Source organism: Arvicola amphibius, chromosome 5 (genome assembly GCF_903992535.2).
Source record: "Arvicola amphibius chromosome 5, mArvAmp1.2, whole genome shotgun sequence".
In the NCBI taxonomy this organism is placed as follows: domain Eukaryota; kingdom Metazoa; phylum Chordata; class Mammalia; order Rodentia; family Cricetidae; genus Arvicola; species Arvicola amphibius.
In genome coordinates this window covers 102,171,622-102,198,409 of record NC_052051.1, presented here as the reverse complement: position 1 = coordinate 102,198,409, position 26,788 = coordinate 102,171,622, and the positions used below count along the sequence as shown (strand labels likewise).

General features: G+C 42.0%; 2 protein-coding genes and 1 long non-coding RNA gene across 5 annotated transcripts in view; 2 read left to right on the top strand and 1 right to left on the bottom strand.

The window, feature by feature from the left end:
• Positions 1 to 12,636, top strand: part of Rprd1a (regulation of nuclear pre-mRNA domain containing 1A) — a 50,294-nt gene extending 37,658 nt beyond the window's left edge. Inside the window, exons 7-8 of one of the 2 annotated variants that reach the window (XR_005285376.1) lie at positions 9,211 to 11,142; positions 11,938 to 12,636. Coding sequence is in view for 1 of the 2 variants with exons in the window: in XM_038329716.1 (XP_038185644.1) it covers positions 9,211 to 9,360 (150 nt within the window). In the remaining variant the exon portion in view is untranslated. Of the gene's footprint in view, positions 1 to 9,210 lie in introns of both variants that reach the window. The other variant, XM_038329716.1, reaches the window with a different exon arrangement.
• A 4,565-nt stretch (positions 12,637 to 17,201) lies between these two features.
• C5H18orf21 (chromosome 5 C18orf21 homolog) lies at positions 17,202 to 24,690 on the bottom strand. Of its 2 annotated transcripts, XM_038331907.1 has the most exons (5): positions 24,553 to 24,690; positions 24,440 to 24,462; positions 22,211 to 22,410; positions 19,714 to 19,913; positions 17,202 to 17,788 (listed from the first exon to the last, which is right to left on the bottom strand). In XM_038331907.1, the coding sequence occupies exons 1-5, from the start codon at positions 24,627 to 24,629 to the stop codon at positions 17,635 to 17,637; spliced, it is 654 nt and encodes a 217-aa protein (XP_038187835.1). In that variant the 5' UTR covers positions 24,630 to 24,690; the 3' UTR covers positions 17,202 to 17,634. The 2 variants fall into 2 exon arrangements, with proteins under 2 accessions (XP_038187835.1, XP_038187836.1); XM_038331908.1 differs by lacking the exon at positions 19,714 to 19,913.
• Positions 24,691 to 24,741: 51 nt separating this feature from the next.
• LOC119815662 lies at positions 24,742 to 26,497 on the top strand. The gene is made up of 2 exons (XR_005285551.1): positions 24,742 to 24,928; positions 26,293 to 26,497. It is a non-coding gene; the product is annotated as an uncharacterized LOC119815662 (long non-coding RNA).
• Positions 26,498 to 26,788: the final 291 nt, after the last annotated feature.

The following is a 26,788-nucleotide window of genomic DNA, read 5'->3' as shown; positions in this document are numbered from 1 at the left end:
TAAGTCAGTATTCAAGGTATAAAATTTGTATGCTCATAAGAAGTTAATTACAAAATATAGATAGTATAGTTTAAATGCTTCCCCTTGGAGCGAAAGAAGAGTAAAATTTAACAGGAAGATCATGTTTGGAAAGATTTGGTTTTTAGTAGATTAAATGTTTCTGGGATTTTGATGGGCATGCCAGTTCTTGAGTCTGTCAGACAAAACATTTAGAAATCATTTCTTGATTCTATTTGAATCCATGAAATCTCCTTGCATTTGTATCACTGGGAATGTCATACAGTTCAGCTGTGTAACATCTTTATTGTCCTGTGGTGTGGCACGCAGTGTCAGCTGAATATCCCTGTGAAAGGACCAACGTTTGCCACTCATGGTGTCTGCTGGTCCTCACAGTGTCATCGCTGAGTCACTGCATAGGACCTGCTGTATGAAATGAAATGTGGAATGGGGAATGTAGATTTGTCAGGAACGATAAGCTGTTTGGTTTACTATCGTAAAGTGGGTTTTGTGTGGAAGTTGGGCATGGGGAGGTAATTTTGAAGTTCAGTAGTAGAACTAGGGTGAAGCAAGGGAACAAAACAATAACGACAGCAATTAATAGACAGTGCAGTTATCTTCTGACCTGCAAAGTGTGCTGTGTCTTCAGTAATAGGGTTTTACAACTTGGTTCTATTAGGCATTCAAGACTGATGACAATAGCTTGTGTTTGAAGGATTTCTCTGACCAGTAACTCATGGGGGGATATTCCAGGACTGGCTGAGATAAATCGTGACCCTCTTAATGATTAGACATTTAAGACGAGCCTAATGATGTTGAGAGTAATGTGATTTCATAGGTAGAATTTGGTCAGGCTTACTGGCCTATAGTCAGTCTTTGTAGAACAGTCCCCAAACCTCATGTTTTAGGTCATGATGAGGAACCCCTAACTGCTGTGGGTCAAAGTCTGTTCCATTCATGACGCTTCTGTGAGTCTTGTTCCAACATAAGGTAATATGCTTGGGAGTTTATAGGAATAATCAGAATTTCCATGTCACAATGCAGAATTAAGAAACTGGTTGTGATAGGAATTCAGTGTTCATAAGCCACAGTGTTTTAATTCCAAAGACTATTTTAGTTAGTGTACTGTTGAGAAAATAACAAGTGTGTTTAGTTTTTTTGGATTAAAAATATGTACCTAAGCAACATCAGAAGCATATTATCAAGTAATTAAGAAGAGGAGATAGGTAGTTTTTTGTTGCCAATTGTTTTGAGAAATACATGTATGTGCATGCACATTTACTCTCACAGTTAAGTTGCTTAGAGCTACTTTGGAAAACTCACCCAAGATTAACTTGACCCATGGTTAAGATTTGCTATTTACTAGGTAATGTCAATTAGGGAAAAGCACTGGTTAAATGTAGCTGTTAGCCAGGTGATGTAGCTAGGATGGTATTGAGCTGAACTAGTAAATATGGGATACTGCATAAGCAATGTGAATGAACTGTCCACAGTATAACTAGAGCCTGGAGCCCTGGCCAGGGCATTAGAGGAAGTGTAGGCAGTGCCTTAGAGTAGAGCACTAGGAGAGAGAGCTGGGGACTGAAGGCATGTTGTGTCTTTAGGTGCTTAGAGGCTATGAAAAAAAAAGTTTGGTTTACTTCCATGGGCAGAACCAGGAGCAGTACTGTTAGTTTTGGGTCTTTGGTCTAACATCTAATTCAACCTTAAATAGTCTAATTCCCATGAGATTGACATAGTGCTTTACACCCAAAAGTGTTTGCTTCAGTATTGCCTGGTACATTGTTTCAACGTCAGTTAAAAACAAAACAAAACACACTGATCACTAAAAGGCAGCCAAGAGAGACAAAGCAAATATCAGAACCAGACTTAACCTGGGACTTTTAAAAATAACTGGGCCAGGAGTTTAACAAATGATTAATATGCTTAGGGTTCTAATGGGTAAAGCAGACACCATGCCAAATTGAGCAGATAAAAGAAAAGTACACCAGTTTTTATCGACAGATGACTAACTCAGTAGACGACAGCCATGGGTAATTGGTGAGCTTGTGAGAGGCCAATGAGAATTTCTTAAACAAATGTGGAGTAGAAAATAAATGGGAAGACACAAAATGAAACCCATAAATAATACATCCAAGAATGGAAACAGTCTTGTTTCTTGCCTGGAATACCAGAAGAGAAAAGTAGAAGAAATATGAAGCCACCGTGACTTAACAATTTCCAGAATGAGTGGTAGAAACCTGACCCCTAATCTAGGGAAACTAGAATGTCCGGCAAGCTTAAGAGAACAAAATGCAGTTTAAACCTAGACAGATCCTGTTTATATTGCAGCACTAGCAAGAAAACCTGGAAAGAAACCAGAGGAGGAAATACATGCAACAAAGAAAGGCAGTAGACTTTGCAGAGTTGTTCAGGCAAGGTGTGAAGGGGATCCAATAATGATGCCTAGTATTCAGGAAAGCTATGGTAAAAAAAAAAAATGTTGAAATACCCACTGGCCTCGGGTTTTCTGTCAAAAGATATTTGAGCAAAGAAAGTAGTGAGTTTGCTGTTAGAGGTGATGAAGTAACAAGGACATGGGAAAATTGGATCCAGTGTTGGCGTGAGTGAGATCTGTATGACTGACTCCGAGGGCAGCTTTATGCAGAAATTCCCTCTTAGTGCTTAGCTTGTGGTATCAGCATGTGGGGGATACAACAGAAATGTAGTATAGATCATTATACAAAGTTTTTATTCCAAACATCTTTCTGGCATCATTGTTAAAAGCTGTGAAATAAGATTCTGTGGGGCATCCTGTTTAGATGTCATATTGTAGGACATTTGAAAATTCCAAGGTAATATGTTATAGTAGCAACAATATAGTATATGTTATAGAAAATGAACTAAGGGAGAGACTAAAAGAGACACAAGCATATTTCAACCTAACAAATGATGTCAACTTAGTTTAGTCATCACTATGTGTAAAAGCAGGTCATCTGTAAGTTGCATCTTGCTTTTGAAATTGTCTGGTTACTGAAGAAGTCGTCAGTGTTATACACTGCCTTTCAACCCCTGGCCACCCTTTTTATTTTCTTCTGTAAAACTTTTTTTTTTTTTTTTTTTTTTTTGGTTTTTCGAGACAGGGTTTCTCTGCAGCTTTAGAGCCTGTCCTGGAACTAGCTCTTGTAGACCAGGCTGGTCTCGAACTCACAGGGATCCGCCTGCCTCTGCCTCCCGAGTGCTGGGATTAAAGGCGTGCGCCACCACCGCCCGGCTATTCTTAATGTCTGTGTAGGAGACAGTGGTGTGACTCTGTGCTGCTGAAAAGAAAAAAGTCACAGGTGTTTAATGACAGGCCTATTGGTCCAAGTCATAGTTGTCTCCTTGGCTCTTGAGTTGGAAGTCAGTACTGCTAACCCTTTTCAGTGGGCAGTCCTGTAGGTGATTTAGGACTTTTGCTTGGAAAATATTCAGAATATCCATAAAATTAATTCCAGGTCTCAAGAAACAGATTGTCATAGTGGGCAAGCATAAGGACTGAACCAGTCTGTATAGATTTGTGTTTCCTTTTCTTCAGTTGTCAGGTTTTTTTCAAAATAAGCAATCCATTTTTATCCATTTTTTTGGATGAATCTTCTAAGGGAAATTTTATTTTCAATCCCAGTTTTAATTTCTGAAAATGGGTAGGTATAAATAAGGTTACATTATCATGGTGTGAGTTTGTCTAGCCCAGATATAATTAATCTCCATTGTAGTTTTGTTTCTTCCTTTTTTCTCTCCCATCATAGTTCTCTTTCAACTTTCCCTTCCCCTCCCCTCCCCTCTTCTCCTCTCCCCTCCTCTCCCCTCCTCTACTTTTCTCTTCTCTTCTTAGCTTTCCTCATTTTCTACTTTAACGTGGGTACTTGGGGGAAACTTTACTCAGTCAGAGTCGGGCAAGACAGCCATACTAAACACTCGTCAGTCCCCAAACTACCAGCTGTCGGTCTTGAGTGAAGACCTTACTGGTTGTGACTTAGTTTCATCATCTGTAACATGTAGTCTCCACCTTAGAGGTTAAATGGAGTGTATAGAATGACTGGCGGTTTTGGGTTGGGCTAGAGTGTGCTCAATGAAACATGTTGAGTCCATAACAGAATTTAAGTGATCAGATATCAGCTTAATGATACATGCACAGAAAACTACAGAGATGAACTGCCTGGATATTTATGTATCTGACCCTTCTGAAATTCTACGGAAATAATATTCCATTTTCTCCATCTTTAAGAAATTTTGTGGAGAAAGTCTTTGACGATTGTGCTAGGATGTTACTGTTCTGAAAGAGTAGAGATGCTTATGTTGGTTATTGCCAATCTCATCATGTTATTCTTAAATAACAGTGGAGATAGCAGTTGCAAAGGGAGGAACGGACGTGTGTAAGCCTGTTTTCATAGCGTTCTAAAATCTGCTTAAGTTGCTTCCAACAGGTCACAAAACCAGCTCACGGGAATCAAGCTTTGGGGTTCCTGGTTTGGTGTAGTACTCTTTATAACACAGCAGAACTGTCCCAAGAAGTGGGTGGGGTTTTAATAGGCAGGTCCTTCCCACTGCTGATCCTTCTTGGCATCTGGGAGATTCAGTGGAAATTCTCCACTTTTTGTTTTTAGGGTTTTTTTCATTTGTTTTCTAAGAAAAATGTATTTTATTTAGTTACATCTCAAGACCAGATATCACTAGTTCAGGCCAGCCTCAGTCCTGCCTTACTCCTCCCAGGTCCTGAAAGCACACACATGTGCTACCACATCCAGTTCTTTTGTGGGTTTTTGTTTGTTTATTCTTGTCACAATTGTGTATGAAGAGGGAGGGCAGGAGTAGGAGCACCTTTCAGAAAAGGTGATTACATGTACAAGTCGAGAACATTTAAGCCAGCCAGGCAGTGTTGATGCATGCCTTTAATCCAGTACTCAGGAGTCAGAGGCAGGCAGAGTTTGAGGCCAGCGTGGTCTATGGAGTAAGTCTCAGGACAGCCAAGGCTACACAGAGAAACCCTGTCTGGGAAAACAAGAACAAGAAACACTTTAAATCAGTAAGAGTTTTAGAACAGCTGTATGAGACCTAAAATAACATTCCCCCCCCCCCCCCCTTAAAGATAGGGTCTCCAGAACTCTGTAGCTCAGGCTGGCTTGGTACTCACTGTATAGATCAGGCTAGTTTTGAATTTTAGGCTGCTTTGCCTGTGCCATCTAAGTGCTGGGATTATAGTGTGTGTGACCACACCCAGCCTGGGAAGTTTATTCTTCTAGCTCAGTGCTTCTCAGCCTGGGGGTCACCTAAGACCATTGGAAAGCATATTTACATTAAAATTTATAACAATAGCAAAAGTATAGTAATGAGGTAGCAATGAAAATAATTTTATGGTTGGAAGTCACCATAGCAAGAGGAACTATATTAAAGTGTCCAGCGTTAGGGAGACTGAGAACTACTGCAAATCTAGCTGCTTGTTTTGAGCTAATTCAGATGCTACTGGAGAATGTTAATCACATAGCGCTTTATGATTTGAAAGTTCAAGGTTCTTTAAGCATCCTGGATCTGTAAAACAGATGCCCTTATTTTCTAAAGAGAACATGGGGACTTGGATGGTCAGGTAGAAGATTAGGGTGGCAATGGTCTATCTCAAGTCTCCTGGCTTCATGACTCATTGCTCTGCTTGTTACCATAAGAAAAGTTGACTTGGGAAAACTGTCCTCTCCAGTACAGATGTGGAGCTTGGAAACAATCCAGACTATTTAGAGTTAGAACAAATGAGAGCTTTGAAAGGTGAGCACATAGGAAATCCGCTGAGGCTGGAGTAGGCATTGTTGGTGGCTGTATTTGGTCAAGATAGAGTTTATGAGGTCGTCTGGGATATTCAGTATATAGTAGGCATTGACTGCAGAGATCTAGTTAAGGCTGATCACATCATCTAAGGGACAGGTTTGAGCCCAGGCCTTCAGCATAATAGGATTTTGTAAATCTGAACTTTAATGGTAAAGCATGGCAAGATGAAGGCTCCTGCTGTCAAAGATGACAGGCTTACTTACCTTAGTGTGTAGGTGGAAGGATGGTCAGACACTGAAATAGCTCTATAACATTGAGTTAGTTTCCCCACCTTGTGGGGAACAGAGCTATCTTCCGGCCTTAACCGTTGTTTGTTTGAGATGGGATCTCTGTAGCTGTGCCAATTCTGGAACTGTGCATAGACCAGGCTGGCCTCAAACTCAGAGGTCCTGCTGCCTCCGCCTCTTTGCTGAGATTAAAGGTATGTACCACACCTGGCTTATGGGTACAATTTTTAAGGATGGAGGACATGGGTTGAACCAGTGGTGGTGAGCTTTGTACGAAGCTGGAACTGAAAAGACTGCAAGCTTAAGGGTTGTGGGGATGAGACTGGCCAGAGATGTGGGCTTTTGTGAGTGAGCAGACGGGCGGGACATCGGAGACCAAGCTTAGGAGTATAGGCTGCCTGAGGAGTCAGTTCTGTTCGTCTTACTGTGGGGGGGTGAAACTCAGATCAGTACACGATTGCTTAGGTTTTCTCTAGTGGAGATTTTTTAGTGAGTTAGCTTAGATATATGAAGTAAATAGTGGTATATGCTGTTTTGATGAAGATATAAAGGATGATACAGCCAAAGTTTGACAGATAGTGATTTAAAATTAGGAAAAAATATTATGAGGAAGGTTTCTGAGAAAGCCCATATCTTTTCAAAACTAAATATCTTCTGTGTGTACACATATTTGTGTGTGTGCCATGTTGCATGCATGGAGGTCAGAGAACAGTGTGGGACTAAAGTTGTAGAATAATTTAATGGTACATGAAAAAGAACGGGTTATACTAGTAGGTGGAGGATTATTTTCAGTTTTGATTAAAGATTTAAATATACAGGGTTACAAAACCCCCAGAATGTCAAATACAAAAATGTCAGCATTACTGTCCATGTTTAGTTCTTACCTTTGTTTTCACACACACATCCTATTTGAAGCATATGCGCTAGTCTAGTGTTAGGTGTTACACTTTTAAATTTTTATTTATTTATTTGGGACTGTGTTCTTTGTCACTCTGGCTGGCCTAGAACTCACTGTGTACATTAGGTTGGTCTTGAATTCACAGAGGTCACCTGCTGCCCCTTCCTGGGTGCAGGGACTAAAGATTCCACTATACCTGAGTGTACTTCAATATTTAAAACCAGCTATCCAGGGCTGGAGAGATGGCTCGGTGGTTAAGAGCACTGCCTGCTCTTCCAAAGGTCCTGAGTTCAATTCCCAGCAACCACATGGTGGTTCACAGCCACCTGAAATGAGATCTGGTACCCTCTTATGGCCTGCAGGCATACATGCAAGCAGACCACTGTATACTTAATAAATAAATCTTAAAAAAAAACCCTATCCAGTCAGTAAAATAAGATAAGATGGAAAAGAGTAGAATTTGTAGAGAAAGGGATTCAAGTCATTTTTCTTTGGTTAAGGTCACTCTGGGGGTTGGAACTTAGGCTACACAGTGAAATTATCTCAGAAACAGCAAGTGTTCTGGTAGTTCATTGTGCCTTTTCCTCTTTCAAATACAATGTTTTACCTGTTACTGATGAGTGAACCAAGGGCTTTGCATGCTAGGCAAGCACTCTACCACTGAGGTACGCCCGTTAACTCTCCAAAATTGATGTTTAGAAGTATATAGTTAGAAATCTATTTCCCTGCTTCTAAATGTTTTGTGTATACCACTCAGCTGCCATGGTCATATGCACCTTTGGTATTCTAAGACTGTCCTTGGCAAGTAAAGAGTTAGCTGTGCAGCTTGCCATCATAATTGGTTGTAAAGGCAAGGGTGTTGTTACCTCTGATGTTCGTGGCTATCTGGTGCTTTGCAGCTAATGTGCCTAGTTCTCTTAGACACCCTCCCACCCCATTTCCTAAGTGCTGTGGGTTATAGTAATCTGACAAACCACTGCCCTGCCAAGTAATTCTACTTCTACAGAGAAGACTTAGAAGTACCAAGACTGCTCCCTGGTTGATAATATTTTAGGCATCAAAAATGTAGGCAAATGGCTCACAATTTTGGCTGCTAGCATCATTTGGGAGGCTTTTTACAAAATTCATATGATCTAGACCCCTTTTCAGATATTCTGAGATACTGGTGTGTAGTGGGGCCAATAGCTTTCTTTTACAAGTCAGGTGGGTTCTTAGAAATCCCAAGGAGAATGAGGTGTGCAGCCAGCAGAGATACACTGAAGAGGGGTTCTGAATGCTTACTGTATTGTTCCCACTGTAGGCCTCTGTTGGCTAAAAGAATGTGTGCATTTTCACATGCTGTCCTGGGGAACTTAACTGAGGATGTCAAACCTTCATACCTGTCACAGACAGTGATCTCTTCTGCTAAACCAGATGATCTTGATTGACCTCTAGTCTCTCATTCCTTGGGGTACTGGTTGCCAGCCTTTTTAAACCTGTTTTTTGGTGCCCAGTTTTGTGAGCTGTATAACCCATTTGAAGTTAAATGTTTTAAAATACATAGAAGAAAATGTATACCATTACTTCAAGTTGCATTCAAGTGCGGCTATCAGAATCTCAGAGTGTATAATAATGTATCACTTATTAGTAACAGTGGGGATGTAGTCATAACCTTAATTTTAAAACAGTAATAAATGGAGATATTAGAAAAGACGCTGGGGCTGGGATTGTAGCTCCATTGGTAGAGTGCTTGCCTAGTGTACACAGAGCCTGAGTTCTTCTCCAGCAGCACATAACCTGAATGAGCCAGCACTCAGGAGGTGGAGACAGCAGGCTCAGACACGGGCCATCCTCGGCTACACACTGGACCATGGTCAGCTGTGGTTACATGGAGCCATCTCAAGTCTACCATCACCAACAGAACTATAATGTATTATGAAGGAGCTGCTTTGTATTGGAGACAAAGTCCCAGTTTACTGATAATGCTGCAATAGTTTATTGCCAGCAGTCACAGAAAAGAATTTGAAGTTTCAATTTAAGGAAACATAATATTTTGATACAAAGTAGTGTTGCTTCATTATGTTATTTTCATGCATGGATTTAATACACTTTTATTCAGCCCCTTTATTGCCTCTGTAGCATTTTTGACTAAAACTCACAGGGGAATGTTCTTTTATTTGGCATTAACTGAATAATACACTCTCTGCAGAGATCAGTAGAACACTAGATTGCTTTTTCATCATGAAAGCTAACAAGAGTGGTTTGTCGTTGCAGGAATATAAGCGCAAGTTAGCCAGAGTTTCCCTGGTTCGCAAAGAACTCAGAGCCCGGATCCAGAGCCTGCCAGACTTATCTCGATTGCCCAATGTCACTGGCAGTCATGTGCACCTGCCCTTTGCTGGGGACATCTACAGTGAAGATTGATGGCCAGTCTCTTCCAAGGCCAGGACTTTGCCAGACGTGGAGACAGGTTAGGTGAATAGTCCTGCAGAGTTATTTTTGTACGTTTTCAGAGAATGGTACAAGAAATGACAAGGAATTATAAAATGGTTTAAATGTTGGTTTGTTTACTCTTTTATTAGTGAGTTAACATGACTTAGTTAAAACCAAGTGATTTCTGTGTATTAATGAGCCTAAAATAGTGCTTATTTTCAAAAGATCTTTTTGTAAGTTTTGTTTTTTGATGTTTTTGAGGCCTTGTGAGAAATTCCATGTTTCTGTTTCTTCATGTATTTTCAATTGTTTTTCTTTATTTTTTTTCAGTATCTAATCACTGTACACTATCTAATTCCTAAGAGAAGAACTGATCAAGAGCTGATGTGAGACTGTAGTATGGTATTGTTAGGACTTGATTATAGAAGAGACTAAATGTTTCAACCTCACCTTTACCCTTCTTACCACCCAAATATTGCTTCTCTGTGTCCTCATGCCTTTGAATTTTTTATTTCCTAGAGGTCAGTAACTTAACCCTAGGCATGGGTGTCCCATGGAGGGTCAGATTACAGCCTGTGGAGCGTTTTCCAGAGTGCTGCAGCAGCTCCACCCGAAGGCCAGCCCAGGATAAAGGCCTGCTCAGTAGACTCCCTTGATTACACTGTAGAGCTAAGTGCATTCAGTGCTTTGAGGACCATGTAAGTTTTGACATCCTACCAAGAGTACAGCTGACTGCTTCTGTCAGGTCAGTCATCATGTGTCATTGGTCCCTTTAACAAAACACCAGCCGTGGGGAGTAAAGGAAACGTCAGAAAGTGACATGCTTATTCCCTCGTCCGTATAATGTAAAATAGCACTTAGCTTAAGTAACTCAAGAACTCAGTATCCATAATACTCAGTTAAGCAGCCTGAAACATTTTATTTCCTTAAAGTTTTTGAATAACTATATATTTGGGAATTAAGCAATGCTACTACAGGGTAGATCTGGTGAATTTTATACTTGTATGTTTACAGATGTACATATAAAGCAAATGTACCTTTACTCTGTCCTGGTGTGTTAGAGCAGGTGCATGCTCTCCAGCTTTCTTTTAAGTTACATTGTGAACCTGCAGGTTTGTATTTGATAATGACAGGGGACTATTTTTCTCTTTCATTGCTTTGCATTTCTCGTTGTAATCAGAGTCAAACTAGTTAGTTAATAGACCACCTTTTAAGTTTCAAGGGGCCAATTATATCTTGCTACTCTGAATGGCTTCATTGTTTCTTTCTCAGTATTAAGAGACTATAGTTGAAATGAATTACATGTGAAGGATGACAGGTAATTTATCTTCAATAGTCAGCAGGTTGGGAAACATTGCTTTTAACAATCTTGACCTCTCTCCAGACAGCTCTGTGTATAGCATCATCCATCCCCTGCATGTCCTAGCTTCCAGTGCTTTAGACAGCTTTTGGAAGTTAGGACACATTTCCTTATAGAAGCTATAGCAGGTTCCCTGTGCACACCACTGAAGCTCAGCTGGGAGCAGATTCACCTGACCACAGATGTACTTAACCTGTACTGTGGCTGAGTGGCTCATGGCACATCCTGAGCAGCATTTGTCTGTCACAGGAAGGGGTTTGTGTGTGGCAGCCAGCCTCTTCCCTGACAGCAGGGTGTCTGCCAGTGCTGCTATCTTTTCCCTAGGTGTAGGGATGGAAGAAAAGATTCAGCAAAGGAGGGTGGACAGATGCACATTTCACACCCTGGCTATGCCTGTTTTGAAAGTATGCCAAGTAAGTTAGTTTTTGTTGTTGATGTTTTTGGAAGCAGAAGTTTTGTGTGTTAACTTATTTTCAGTATCTTGAACTTATTTATGATTTGCTGACATGGTGATTTATCCATCTAAAGTAGATACTTTTTTCCATTTAAAACTAATTTATAAACGGTGTACTCTTGGGAAGATACAAAATCTTTTAGAAGTTTGCTGAAATATTTTCACCATGAAGACAGACTTAGATACTCTTTTGATGCCAGTATCTGATCTAAATATTTATGATAAAATGTATTATTTTTTTAAAGAGCTTGATGAGATCTGTGATAAATGCTAGTACTTAAAACCTGAATCCCACAAACCACAGTTGTTAGTTAGCTCACTAACTGGACACAAACTGTACAGTATGTTCTAGAAGTTTTCCAGCCTTAATAGTAGTTAACAGGTAAGCCTTAGGAGATAGTCTAAGCTGGGTGTGGTGGTGCACGCCTTTAATCTGAGTACTTGCGAGGTAGAAGTAGGATCTCTGTGAGTTTAAGGCCAGCCTGTTTGTTCTACAGAGTTCTATGTAGTGAGATTCATGCCATTAGTTTCATGGTGAGACCCTGCCTTAAAAGAAAAAGGAAGGAAGGAAGACAGACAGACAAACAGGTTTAGGTGAGGGTATAAAATACCGAACTCTAAATCATGCACATTTTCTCTACCATGCATCTGAGGTGTGAGAGCAACCTGGCCTGGCCCTCAGGGCAAAGTGAGTCACATTTGCAGCAAGGCCCTGTGCTGTGAATGGACACCCTCCTCTTTTCTCCACAAACAGTGCAGAGAGCTGTCTGCAGTGGCAGTTTGAACAGATTCCTGGTGCCTCTCTGCTCCTGCAACACTACAGTAAGTAAAAGAACCACAGGGGGAGCTGGGAGCCTGGAAAGGAGCTGTGCTCTGCGCCAGCCTTCCCTGAGGAAAGCCACCCCTGAAGGTGTGTGACAGCGCTCCACAGCATTCTGAATCAGGGCTTCTCTTTAAGAAATCCCTTAGAATCAACAAAAGCTAGGATGATCCAGCCATCATGATTTTCAGAGTTCAAAGAATGTGGTTGGTCCGCTGTCACTGTCGTGTGAGCAGTGTCAGTGTGTGTTCATGGACTGGTCTGAGAAGTCTGGAGAGGACAAGGACAGTGACTGGGAGGCAGGAGGCCTTCCTGAATTCCCACTCTGATGGACAGGATGTGAAGTAACACAAAACCCTACTCTACCAACTGGTAGGAGTTACTCCTAAAGAGGAGCCATGCTTCCCAGGTGTGCTCTACAAAGTTGCTAACAGTGTGGACTCGGCTCTCCTGTACAGAAAGGGAACATGTGTCACTTAATGGATTTGGTTATACAGAGCTTGTGATGCCATCTACAGTCAGTCTGAGGTGACAGGAGCACATGGGAAGAGAATTCTCCCCGTCTTTTACAAACCCTTTAGCTGTATCTGATGACAGTATAAGATATTAATAAAGTTTTATGTTCTTTTTGAAGAGTTTTTGTGCGTGTGATTTCTTTTTCTTTTCTTTTTATTGGTGAATCCAGTTGATTGCATAAAGGACAGAAAGGCATGGGGCTAAAGGGAGGGAGTTGGCAAAGTCCTGGAAGTGTCAGTGCAGCAGAAACTACAAAAGGGGTCTCTACTTGGTCAGTAGTCCAGACTTGTAGGACCATCAGTATTACTACGTCATTTGTTAAGTTGCAGATGACTGAGCGCCAAATTCTTATCTCAAATATTTAAGCAGGGGCTGGGGAAATAGCTCAGTGGGTAAGAGCCCTTGCAGTAAGTAAACATGAGGACCTAAGTTTGGCTTCCCAGCACCTGAATAAAAAGCTGGGCATGGTTACAAGTGCCAGTCCTGGGGGTGGAGACAGGCAGATTCCAGGAGCTCCCTGGCCAGCTAAGATAGCCAGAATAGCTTCAGGTTTAGTGAGAGACCCTATCTCAAGGTACAGAGAACAACAGAGAAAGAAACCCGATGTCCTGTTCTAGCTTCAGCTTGGGCACATGTGCCATGCATACACACACACTAAAATAGTTTAGGAATTATGGATAATGAAGTACAGGTTTACAGTTCATCACATAGTTGGCTCCTTGGAGGCAGAGAAGAGCCACTTGTTACATGCCAGCACTAGCACAGTGCTTTCAGGTGGACAGCCAGTCAATACTCGAAGCTTCCTGGAGTATAGGCTTCCTGTGACATCCTGAATTAATTTTTGTGGTGCTAGGGATCACAATCAGGGCCCGTGTATGCTAGGTGTGTGCTGTAGTGGTAGCTAAACTACTCGTTTTCATGCTTTGGATTTAATGTAAAATTGGAAATACTAGAAATCTGTGTTGGCAAGAGTTTTGATAAGCCTCAGCTGTAGCTGGGAAAGTGGTTCAATTGTAGAAGGCTTGTAAATAAGACTACGGCCCTGGTTAGATCTCTGACATAACACACACACCACTCACACACACACACGACTTAGTTGAAGTTACTAGAAAAGGTCAAACTGTCCTGATTTTTGCACTCTGGAAAATTTGGGAAATACGGTCCTCTGGCTAGTGCCCTTCCCCCATTCTTACATGGCACTTGGCCACTTCATCTGAATTCATGTGCTTCCTGTTCGCATTACTCTAGTAGAATGTAGGTTTTATAAGCTACAGAATCCTTTGACTCAGAATCCCATGCCAGAGGCTGCAAAGAGGCAGGCCCGGTGTACATTTGAGGGACCCCAAGGGTCTGCATGACAACTCTGCACCTTCCCAGTTCTCCTTCACATTTTATTATTATTATTAATAATAACAATAATATCTAACCAGCAGTTCACCGAACCAGCTCTGCCTTGCCTTGTTCTTTTTCCTTCTGGTTTGGTTTTGTTGGTTTGCTAGGCTTTCTCACAGACACCTAAACTGGCTTGGGAGTGGGGTCTCGCTGCCTCAGCCTGCTCAGTGCTCACATTGATTTGGACTGCCCTTGATTGCTCTTCTTAACCTGCTCATTCTGTTTCCAGCGGAGCTGTCTGGTCTCTTCCCTTCATTGTTCCCTTTGTCTAGTCACTGTTCCTTCTTCCGGCTTCTCTGTTTAATATTAATTGCTGGACTTGCTCTGTTTATTTCCTATTAATCCCTACCTTTAAATTTTAGATTCCATGAGACTGTCCACGTTCCTTTACTCCCTTCCAAGTTAGGAAAGCTGAAAATCACGTTTAAAAATTTATTTGCCAGGCGGTGGTGGCTCATGCCTTTAATCCCAGCACTTGGGAGGCAGAAGTAGGCGGATCTCTGTGAGTTTGAGGCCAGCCTGGTCTACAAGAGCTAGTTCCAGGACAGCTAAGACTGTTACACAGAGAAAACCCTATCTCGAAAAACCAAAATATGAATGAATGAATGAATGAATGAATATATTAACATTTTATCTATCATCTATCTATCGTGGGATTATAGGTGTGTACCAGCACGGCAGCTATAGTGAACTGCTGATGGAGATGATTTGATGGAGTGTTTTTGAGGTACACGGATTACTACTCAGCTGCTCATGTGTCCTCAAATGTCTAAAAGCTAGTGGGAATGGAATAATACAATTTTCAGAATTTTATTTTTCTAAGCTAGGGGCATGTAAGATCAGAACCATTAGCCTTGGCCAAGAACTTGTTCTTAGTGCAAATTTTTGGGCCTAGGTTTACAGAATCACAATATCCAAGGTTAGGTATATGCACGTCTTAAACAAATCCTAGATAATTAAGATTTTTACAAAAACATTTTAAAGAACATTTTGTTCTTTTATCTTAGGTGTGTGTGCGTGTACAGATATGTACATGTACCTGCAGGTCAGGGGGTTTAGATACCCCTAGAGCTGGAGTTATAGGCAGTGTGAATTGTCTGAAGTTGGTGTTTGGAACAACTCGGGTCCTCTGCAAGACCAGTAAACCTCTTAATTGTTGAGCCATCTCTCCAGCCCCTGGACATCCTATCTTAAGCATCCATCAGTGCTCCTAATATCTTGCTAAAGTGGGATATATAACAAACTTTAGAATTACCACATTTGAGTTGTGCTTCATGGAGAAACACAAAATTTGAACTTTGAATTAATTTAAATAATTGTGATTCAGAACCATTAGCTAATCCAGATATATCTAGAAATACTGCTTTATTCAGTTAATTCTGTCTTCCTGTGTGTGTGCTATTGAGAATGGAACCCAGTACCTTGCCCATGGTAGTCACTCACTCTGCCACCAAGCAATATCTCAGTTTCTTTGTTCACCAAATAAAACTTTATCTTACTTATGGAAGTACAAGTTGAAGGAGGAATTTAAGTCATATATTAATATGTGGCTTTCCCCAGATAATAATGTCTTTTTTACTATTGCTTGTTGTCACAGTCTCACTATGCGGTTAAGGCCAGCCTTGAACTCACAGTCTTGCTGAGTCTGGGATTATAGGCCGCAAATTCTTTCTGAGACCAAGCTGTTAAATCACTCCCAGTGCTATTGTGTAATCTCATTATATTCACTATGCTGCCATAAATAGGGGAGTGGGGTTTGGTTGTGGTTTTCAGATCTGAGCTGCAGTTAACACTTTTCATCTGGTTTTGAGCTGGTATGTGAGTGTTGTAGGGCCTCAGGTGAGCTTCCCGGCCAGCTCATCATGTACCTGTCTGTTGGCATAGACGCCCAAGATAGCAACACATGTTTGGCATTCTCACTGTTTGAGGAGCTAGTCTAAATGTCTTTACTAGCATTAAGGAAGACAGACAACAGTTGTCAGCCCCTGCCTCTTTGCTTCTTTTTATGCCCATTAATGGGATAGAACAGTAAAATTTTAAATCTGTAGCATAAAACAAGGTCCTTTCCAGTCATCTAATTCCCCACTGTGAACTTATAGAAAGCTAACTTCCAGTGACTGCGCTTATTGGTTCTTACCGTGGTTTTTCTCTTAAGCAGCACTCCTAGTGATATGGTGCGGTGCCAGAGTTAAGAAGCAGTTTTTCAGTAGTACACACTTCAAAGCATACCAATTAATAACAGTATTTAGAGGAATGTCTTACTATTTAGGAAAGAATTTTCATTATGGATTTTTTAAAGATGTATTTACGTATTAGTGTTTGCCTGCTTGTATGTCCGTGTACTAAGTGCATGGCTAATGCCCAGGGGGATCAAAAGAGGGCATCTGATCTCCTAGAACTGGAGTTCTGGATGGTTGTGAGGCACCATATAGATGCTGGCAAATCTGGGCCCTCTGCAAGAGCAGTAAGTGCTCTTAATCACTGCACTGTCTCCAGTCCTCGTGTGGTTATACACATAGCACTTGTAGGAGTCGGCCCTCCCCTTCCACCATGTAGGTCCTAGGGATTACCCAGGCCGTTGTCTGGCGGTAAGTGCTTCTGCTTACTGGTCATCCTTCCAGCCCTCTTGGAATATTTTAACATCTTTATAGTCAGTGAAATAATCACTTTCAAATAAACCAGTGTGGTAGGCATGCAATTTTAGTTTTAGATGTTACTCAGCCATATGTGAAATAAAACATTTATGAGGTCTGTTTTTGGCAGTTAATGACCTGAATATTCCAGTGCTTGTTATCTGTCATTTCAGAGACTTTAGTTTCTTATAAAGCTGTAGACATTTATCAGGTATCATTTGTTTAAAATATTATTTGTTTTTTCTTGCTTTGATTTCTGTCTTTGTCACACTGGTACACCGTGTGGATCTAGACCATATTTATGATACCATACATTACACTAAAAGTTTTGATTTTTTTTTTTTTTTTTTTTTGGTTTTTCAAGACAGGGTTTCTCTGTAGCTTTGGAGCCTGTCCTGGAACTAGCTCTTGTAGACCAGGCTGGCCTCAAACTCACAGATATCAGCCTGCCTCTGCTTCCTGAGTGCTGGGGTTAAAGGCGTGCACCACCACCGGTGGCCTAGGCTAAATTTTGAAAATATTTTTTTAAAATACAGGCTTTTTTTTTTTTTGTATGCTGCTGAAAGAAATCGTCATTTGTATTTTATGTTGAAGACCTTTGTTTCCTTCTGAAATAAATGACAATAAAAACTGTTAAAAATGAAATAAATGCTACCATTCAAAATCCACTATACCTTTATTGTAAGAACTGTCGAAGTTTCTTAAACCCTCAAGCCTTTATTACATTGACTCTTTATATATGGGGGGGCACACACTCATGTGCATGCCAGAAACAACTGGTAGTGTGGATTCTTTCTGCCTTGTGGGTCCTGGAGATAGAATGAATATAGGTTGTCAGGCATGGCCCTGTGCCTTTACCCTTGAGCCATCTCTCTGGTCTGGTCTTTTGTATTTGATCTTTACATTTACCCAAGGGAGTCCCAGTCACTTGACTTAAAGAGGCATTTTCTGTATAAGCACCAAAGGATGCCAAGAGCTTGTTTTTGGACCAAGTCTCCATGTGCTCAAAAATTCAAGTGAAGACAAAAGCTGTTAACTAACTCAAGTCTGAGAACGTGCACTAGGCAGTCCTTTTCAAAGGGCGTTCTCCTCACAGAGAAGATAAGAAGTGCCTGAAGTCCAGCTTTGGGTTCTTCTCAGACGCATCCTGACTAAGCAGCGCTTTTAGTTGAGAGAAGTGTTTCTTTCTTTTGCTCCCACTCCTTGAGGAGCAAACGGGTGTTGACTGTCCAGATGCAGGTGTTCTGAAACGAGAGAATGACTACTGTTCACACATTTGCCAAAGGACACACGTTCTTCTGTAGAGAACTCCTCCCAGCATCTTCTACTCGGCAAACCACATGAATCTCAGCTCTCTATGGGCACTGGCTGTCCTCATAGTAATTCTCATTAACAACAACAAAAACCTCTTGGAATATCAGATTCTGTCACCATTTAGGAGGCGCACTGGATGGTTCTAAAAGCACCTATGATACCCGAAAGATAAACTGCGAGGTAATGTTATCAGGCTGAGTTCTCTTTCCACCTGACTGCAGGATTCATGACAATTCTAAGTGAGAACTTTAAGAACATTCCATCCTTACAACTGAAGATCAAGTCATTCCTCAACAGTGAAAGGCTTGGGAGGCACCATTCCACCATGTCTTCCCATTAGACTGGCAGTGCCACAGACAGGCACCAGCCTAGCAGGTCTACATTCTGGTACTTTTAGGTAGTGCCAGGTGCATACGTCACACTCCACAGACATCCACAGAAGCCATTCACCATCTAGTATGAGTGTTCATGTGGGTGCTGGGGATCTGAGCTCAGGTTTTTGTGCTTACAGACTACCAACTGAACCCTGTCCCCAGTACCCCAGATGCAACTAAATTGTTTTAAATATGCCACAATTTTCTTTTATCCATATTTACAAAAAGAGTGACATTTTCTGTTGAATTCTTACACAAATACTGACTAAAATTAATAATATACATAAAAGTGGAGTTGACATTTTTAACTCAGTATCATAAACTTCGAACTCAATAGAAATTTCAAACATTGAACAGAAATAACTTCAGTCCTTGCTAGATTTTGTTGTTTATGCTCAAGATATTTCAATTTCTTTTGTAAGAAAATACTCTAAATTCTTCCCACAGTATCTTTGGAGTTGCATTTAAGTGTATGACTGCACAGTGACAGAGTACTGAGAGTCCTAAAATGAGAACTTGCCATCTCTGGCAAATCTCCATTCAGTTAGATTCCAGAAAGCATTTGTGACAAAGCAAAGTGGTACAGTTTAGAGACATGGTGTGAGGGCTTCAGGTTTGGTGGCACAGAGTAAGCCAAGGACACAATGGGCAGGCAGGAGTGAGTGGGGCTGGGAAGCCATGACCACGTATTTGACCCGTGCTAGAGTCAGGGTTAAACTCTGCAGACAGCTGCATGTTAGCCAGGTCTTCATCAGGACACTGCTGCAGTCCTCACAAAAAGTTACCGAGGACCTCACCTCACGCAGGACAGCAGCAGCAGGAAAGAACAGGTAGAAACTGGTAACAAAAAGAGCCAGGCAGTGTTGGCACACACCTTTAATCCCAGAACTCGGGAGGTAGAGGCAGGTGGGTCTCTGTGACTTTGAGGCCAGCCTGGTCTGCAAAAGCTAGTTCCAGGACAGGCTCCAAAGCCACAGAGAAACCCTGTCTTGAAAAACAAAAAACAAAACAAAACAAAAAGACTAAGGTGTAGAAGGTAGCGATCCTCCTGCCTTTTTAGTGAGTTTGTATAGAAGGGCATTTTGTCCAGAGTTAAACAGGAGGGAGGAAAGCCTTGGTAAAGTTGGCTGTGGATGTATGTCAGGTGCTAAGAAAGACAGCATAGAAGTCACATGCACCGACCTAAGAGTTGAGGATTAGAAACCAAAGGCTCCTGAAGAAAATATGCCAGGAAGCTGGGCGGTGGTGGCACAGGCCTTTAATCCCAGCACTCAGGAGGCAGAAGCAGGTGGATCTCTGTGAGTTCGAGGCCAGCCTGGTCTACAAAGTGAATTCCAGGACAGGCTCCTTATCAACAGAGAAACCCTGTCTCGAAAAACAAACAAAAAAGAAAATGTGCCAAGGCCTGTAACACACGGAATACTCAGGAGTGCATATTAAGTGATATTTCATATTTCATAGCAGCTAACAAATTAAGGTACCTGAAAGTCAAGGGGGGGCTTTTGCCTTTGGAATCAGACATCTTGTGACTTGGGTGCGTGGAGCCTGGGGTATTTCTCTTTGGTGTTTTCAGGTTGGTTTTGTTTGCAGCAGTGGCTGCGCTGCTCTTCAGTGCTGACAGGAAGCTTCTACTCTTGCCATGGTGTTTCACTGTTTTGTTGCATGTTCTACAGGTAACCAGCTACCACAAAAAGAAGTTGGTGCCATGAGTTCTCTGGTAATGTAACCAGTAAACCACGGTATCCTCAGGTTCTATGTCAGTATTGACAAAAACAAGTTAGCACAGAGACTACCCCCAGTCTACCAGGAGGAATCTGACAAGACAAAAACAACAGAATTGCTAATAAGAGGGTATTGGCTAAATATTTATATTTAAAATGCTATACAAAGAGCTACAGGCAACTAAGAAATGTGGAAAGCAGGAGGAATAGTCTTCCCCAGGGAAGAACGTACCAACTGGCTATCTAATGCTAAATGCCCAGTCTTGAAAATGTACATACATATAGCAGGTTATATTTAGGAATATATATGTACATACATAAATGCATGTAACAAAAAAGAGGCCATGAATTTGAAAGAGCAATAGAGTACATGGGAGGTATGGAAGGAGGAAAGGGAATGAGGAAATGGTCTATCTCAAAATAAAATAATTTTTAAAAATATAATCTGTACTTCTTCAACATGAAACTGGTTTGTGTGGGAACTGGGTTTTGGAGACCAGGCGCTAACATTTGGTTAGTCTTTGTAACAGCAGTAAAGATTGACTATTTCCTTTATGGTATATTTTAGATTTATTTTTCCAATAAAACATGGCAGATCACTGACATTTTAAGTAGTGCCTTAAGATCCATAGTGATTCTGTAAATGTTGATATGACTATAAAAATCTTTCAGTTTCCATCATTGCTTCTAGAAGTTAACTCTTATAGGGTTCAGATTTAATATGTTTTGTTTTATATATATGGATGTTTGCCCGTACAAATATATGTGTACCATGTATATGACTGGTCTCATGAAGAGGCCAAAAAATGGTACAAAAGGTTGTATTGGTTATAGGAAATGGCTGCTGGGAACTAAACAAGCAGCACATGCTTTTAGCTGCTGAGCCATCTCTCCAGTCCCAGTAGGATGTATTGTTAAGACATGGTCCACTTGGTACTTAAATGCCTTTTCTACATAGCTCATGTCTCAGTAGAATGTAAATCTGAGGTACTCAAGATTTCAAACACAGACAAAAATGCAAATGAAGATCTGTGTGGTGGTTTGAGTGAGAACAGCCCCATAGGCTAACGTGCTTGAAATCCAATTGGTGTAACTGTTTGGGAAGGATTAGGATGTTAGCCTTGCTGGAGGAAGTGTTACTGGGGTCAGGCTTTGAAGTTTCAAAAGACGGTGACTCCCAGTGTCTCTCTCTGCCTCAAGGTTGTGAATCAAGATGTGAGCCCTCAGCTGTTCCTTCATTCAGCCACTATGGAGTCTAGTCCTGGAACCGTAAGCCTCATTAAACACTTTCTTTTATAAATTGCCTTGGTCGTGGTGTTTTATCACAGCAGTAGAAGTGTGACTATAGCAATTTGCCTAAAGGCCTGCTGCCTCGTAGTTTTTGGGAAAAGATTGCATACAGATTAAGATAAATCAGCTAAACATCCCGAGCCTATCTAGTGATCGCTAACTAAAACTTCAGCAAAGGAAAACATCAGAAGATTTATCTTCCTATAGGAACATTTTCCAAATATGTTGCAGTGATGTTTTCTAACAATTTCCTGTGGCAGGAGGCTCATAGGTTGAGATCAGCCTAAGCTACACAGTGGGTTTAAGGCCAGTTTTGGCTGCATAGCAAGACCCTGTCTTAGGCCAGACCTAAGCTATAGTAATATCTAGTGCCTACATGTACTTGAGTAGGCTGATAATGTTCACACAGAGCATGAAAGATATAAAACATCTGATGGTGGGCTTCATTTTGTAAGCCCTAGGGAATTTTTGTTGTATTCCTGATACTAAACACTTTGCCGGGTGGACAAGTACTACATGCTGACACTGGACTGTGTACACAAGGGTGTACACAAGGGTAGTGTCACCAAAGGAAGGATTAAGTGGTACCCCCGATCCTGTAAGTTACACTGGAAAAACACAGTGACGTGAGCACAGGTAAGCTCGTCTGTCACTTGTTTTCAGGCAGTTATCAAAAATAAAAATAAACTAGCTGGTGTAGTGGCACACACCTTTAATCCCAGCACTCAGGAGGCAGAGGCAGGCGGATCTCTGAGTTTGAGGCCAGCAAGTTCTACAACGGCTAGGGCTACATGAGAACCCTGTCTCTAAATAAGTAAATAAAAGTAAACTGTGCCCTTGGTGAACTGCTATTACAGAAACATTGTGTGTGCCCTTAACAGTCCAGATGCTGGCAGGCTGATTTCTGACCTAAGGGACGGAAGACAAAATAAGACCACATTTTTATGTCCTAGAGCTGCAACCTTACCAGAACACTTGTGGAGTCTTTGTACTTTCTCAACAGCTTTGCTTCTTTAAAACTGAGTGTATAATTTCTTGCTTCTCGATTAAGGAGTTTCTGTATCTTGGGTGTCAGTTTGGCCTTGGGTTTGAGGCGCACTCTAGAGTTATCCAGAACCAACAACTGGAAGCAGTGTGGACATGTTTCTTCAAAAGTGCTGTTTTCCTCTACAATTACATAAACCAAATTCACAAGTAAGCATGTTTGTTACCTCAAACAAATGGCATCATAAATGGGAAAGAGATAAATATACCCATGATATCAGCAGATACAGTCTCTCTTTTTTTTTTTTTTTTGGTTTTTCGAGACAGAGTTTCTCTGTGGCTTTGGAGCCTGTCCTGGAACTAGCTCTTGTAGACCAGGCTGGCCTCGAATTCACAGAGATCCGCCTGCCTCTGCCTCCCGAGTGCTGGGATTAAAGGCATGCGCCACCACCGCCCGGCCAGATACAGTCTCTTGAAGCAAACTCCAGATACAAAGATTCATAAAAGCAAACTGGCAATGATGTACTTTACAGAATTCTCTAATTCCCTCCATCTTCTTCTTCAGCAACATATAGGCAGGCCACTGGCCTTTACTACTTTGCTCATTTGTTGCTTAGTTATCAATACATTTACCACACTTAAACTGCACAGAAGGGGTTTTTCCTCCCTCCCTTCCTTTCATATTAGTACAACCAATATTTTTCAGGTACTATGAACAATGGACAACCAGATGACAATATCAAAGTGTTGGGCCAGGGGGTGGGACTAAGGGAGGAGATCAGAGGTTGGTCCCGTTATTGTAATTAAAGAAGGTGGCTAGGGAAGGCTTCATCAAATGACATTTGCAGAGAGAAATGACAGCAGACAGTAAGTAGAGAGTTCCAGGCATGCTAAGGCATTCGGAGAAGCCCTGGAATACAACAGCAAGCAGGTCTGGTGTGGCTAGAGTCAAGTGAACAGACAAAGTATGTCAGAGAAGTTATTTGGCATGCTGGCTTAGAAACAGGCTGCAGGAATGCAGTTAGCAGCAATCCAGGAGAGGAACACTAATTGTTTGGACCAGGTTGGAAGCAATGGATGTAAAAATGGGGAGGTATTTTAAAGCCAATGTGATTTGCTGACACAAGGAACAAGGAGAGATGTTAGGGAGTAAAGAATGGCTTCAAAGTAAGGACAGGATCAGTTTACTGCAGTGGGAAGAACTAGTCATTAAAAAAAGCTAAGAAGGCAGTGAGATCATATGAGTCTAGAATCTGGAGATCTCTAGGTTGGAATCAGGAATGTCTCGGTATACCATACCCAACCCTAAGACTGAATGAGAAACTGACTGTCATCTAAGAACTGAGTTCTGGGGCCACAATATTTGGATCTTGGAAGATTAGGAGAACCAACAAAGTATACTCAGGTACAGGAGCAAGAAGTCAATGCCTGGAAGAGAGGTGGGAACTCCTTCTGAAACAGTATGCTGTTGAGAAGGTTCTGTGGGTCACGGCACAGAGTTCCGTCTCCAGGAACCCATCTAGTATGACAAAGTGTATTCCCAAAGCTCTCTGACTTCTGAACGTCCATGCTCTTGGAAACACAAACACAATGTGTGGGCAAGAGAGATGGCTCAGCAGCCAAGAATGTTGGCTGCTCTTCCAGAGAACGCAGGTTCGATTCCCAGCACCCACTTTGCACAGCTAACACTTGCCGGTAACTCCAGTTCCAGGGGATTCACCCTCCTCTTCTGGTCACCAGGCTCCCAAGTGGTACAGACATGAGGGCAAAATTTACACACTTAATAGAATAAAATTTTAAAATAGAAACTGATCAAGGGACTGGAGCGTTAGGAGTATTTGCCGTTCTAGCAGAAGACTCTTCGGGTTTAATTCCCAGCACCCACGGAGAAGCTCACAACCAGCTGTAACTTCCAGGGATCCGACGCCCTCTTCTGGTTCCTGCCACACCAGGCACGCACGTGGTGCCCTGATATACACGCAAGCAAAGCACAAAAAACACATTTTTAAAAAAGACTGACCAATGTGTCAAATGGTAAGGGTTAAGACATATTAAGAATTTGGAACTTAGGTTTTTCGTGCAACTGAGAAACCTAGGACTTTGTTTTTTCTGAGACAAGTCGATCGGCATTCTCTTTTGGATCTCTGGAATGTCAGAATGGCGCAGAGCTGGGCGACAAGGGCCAAAGCCACCGCAGCCGGCGTTCTCCTACCGTGTGTCGAATTGTAGGACCAGCTGCAAAAGAGAGCAAGGAGTGAAGTGAGGCCGGGACACAGTGGCCGCCCTCCCAGCCGCCCACTCTTTCTCCCTCCATCCCTCTCCTACAGGAGGTAGCGGGCCTGGCCAGGGCAGCTTTCCACCAGGCCGCGAGCCGCCGCTTCAAGGTAGTGCTTCTGCCGCATAGCTAGTGCGCCCGGCCGCCGGGACGCTGCGAAACACCATGCCGGAAGTCAGCTTTCGTGTGTAACCATCGTGGGCCTCCGTACTCAAACTCCCTCCGGAAACACGCACTCGCGATTTAGAAGTTCCGATCTTCTCGGTTTCACGCCGGGAGGTCTCCGTCATCTGGTTTTGACCTGGTCCTCTGTAACATCCATAGCGAAGTTCTTGTGCCCGGAATGGAACAGGCTTCCGAGCCCAAGGCTCCACCAACCTCACTGACTTCATTCTTGTTTTGCCTCTTTTAACCATCAAGATCTGGGTAACTTAACAACGTTAATCAGTTAACTGCCATCTAGGTGGTTTTCTTTTCTAGTGTGTGCTCCCTCCCTCCCTCTCTCTCTGATTTATATATTATGTGTATGGGTGTTTGCCTACGTGTATGTATGTGCATCTCTTGCGTGCAGTACCTGGGGAAGTCAGAAGGTATCCCGGACCTTGGAACTGGAGCTAGAGCTGCCACGTGGTTGCTGGGAAGAAACCCTTAATGGCCAAGCCATTTCTCCAGCCCTAGTTTGATTTATTTCACGCACATTCTTTATGAGTTCACTTTACTAATTTAATTTTTTTGAGAGAGTCTTTCTTCATAGCTCTGGGTGTCCTGGAACTCACTATATAGACCAGGCTGGCCTTCAACTCACGTATTTGTTTGCCTCCTGAGTGCTGGGATTAAAGGCAAGCACCACCACGCCAGCCTGACACACATATTCTTGAACTGATATTAAGTGTGATTATTTTTTTCTTAAGTGTAAACATCTGATTTTTTTCCAAGATGAACAGCAAGTTAGCAAGTTATGTTAAGGCCTTTCTTCATAGACCCTGGCCTCTTCTCATTTGAAATATAGTGGAGAGCAGTTTGTAATGAACATGACTGCTAGGTGCTTTTCTTAACACACTAACATGTATTGTTAACTTATTAATCTTCATAACAAACCCAGAGCATAAATGCAATGCCACTTCATCTTCAAGAAATGTTTTTTTTTTTTCCTTTCTTGAGATAGAGACATACCTTGTAGTCCAGGGTGTCCTCAAACTCCCTCTGTAGCCCAGGCTGTTATCTTACCCTGCTTTTTGCCTCAGCCTACTGAATCCCAAGATGACAATTGTGAGCCACCACACCCCCTTTCACCAACCTGTAAACTTTCCATCACCCCGTCCTTCCCCTGCCTTTTTCCTCTCTAGACCACTCTCCTGTATTCAAATGCCTGCTCGGCAGCTCTTCTTGACTTCTCACCTGTTTTCTCAGTGGCAGAGTTGCTAAAATAACTGTCCTGATTGTCCACACAGACCTGCCCGGGTGCCCAGTATACTTCCCCCATCGGATCCTGACCCCCAACCCCTGATTCCTCTTTCCACCACTTCCCACGGCTCTGCTCTCAGGTCAACAGCTCCCTCCAGGAGCCAGAAACCACGACTTTACACTACAAGGTCCAGCATTTCCTGAGAGGGTTATCTCACACATTATGAGTCCAGGAAGAGATAAAACCAAAAATCAAAATATGGCTTTCCCAGAAATGTCCTTGGTTCTCTGGCCATAAATGCCAGAAGGGAACTCTAGTTGTTTCTTCTTCTTTTGTTGTTTTTTTTTATTTTAATTTGTTTTATTTTGTTTACTTTTCAAGACAGGGTTTCTCTGTGTAGCTCCGAATGTCCTGGAACTCGCTTTGTAGACCAGCAGCTCACAACCACCTGTAACTCCAGATTCAGGGGATCCGTTAACCTCTTCTGGACTCCTTGGTCACCAGGCATGCTTGTAGTGCACAGACAAACATGTAGGCAAAACACCCCTACATATACAACAAAATAAATCTTTAAAATAAAATAAGGTGGAGAAATGACTAAAAATGAATTGCATTTTCTTCATGTGGCATATAAAACAAAACACAGTGCAACAGAATAATCCGCGTACAAGTAGTGTACATTCCCAAAGCCTGTAGTGGATGGAAGACCCCGCCCCCACCCCAGGTGAGAGGCCAGCAGGAACGCAAACCTTTCTGCATTTTTTTCGCTCGCTTGCAGTTCCCTACAGTCACCAGCAGAGGGAAAAATAGTTTAGTTTCTCGTGCATCCCCGCGAGGCGCAAATTCTCTTACTAAGGAGAAACAACCAAGAGCACCGGGGA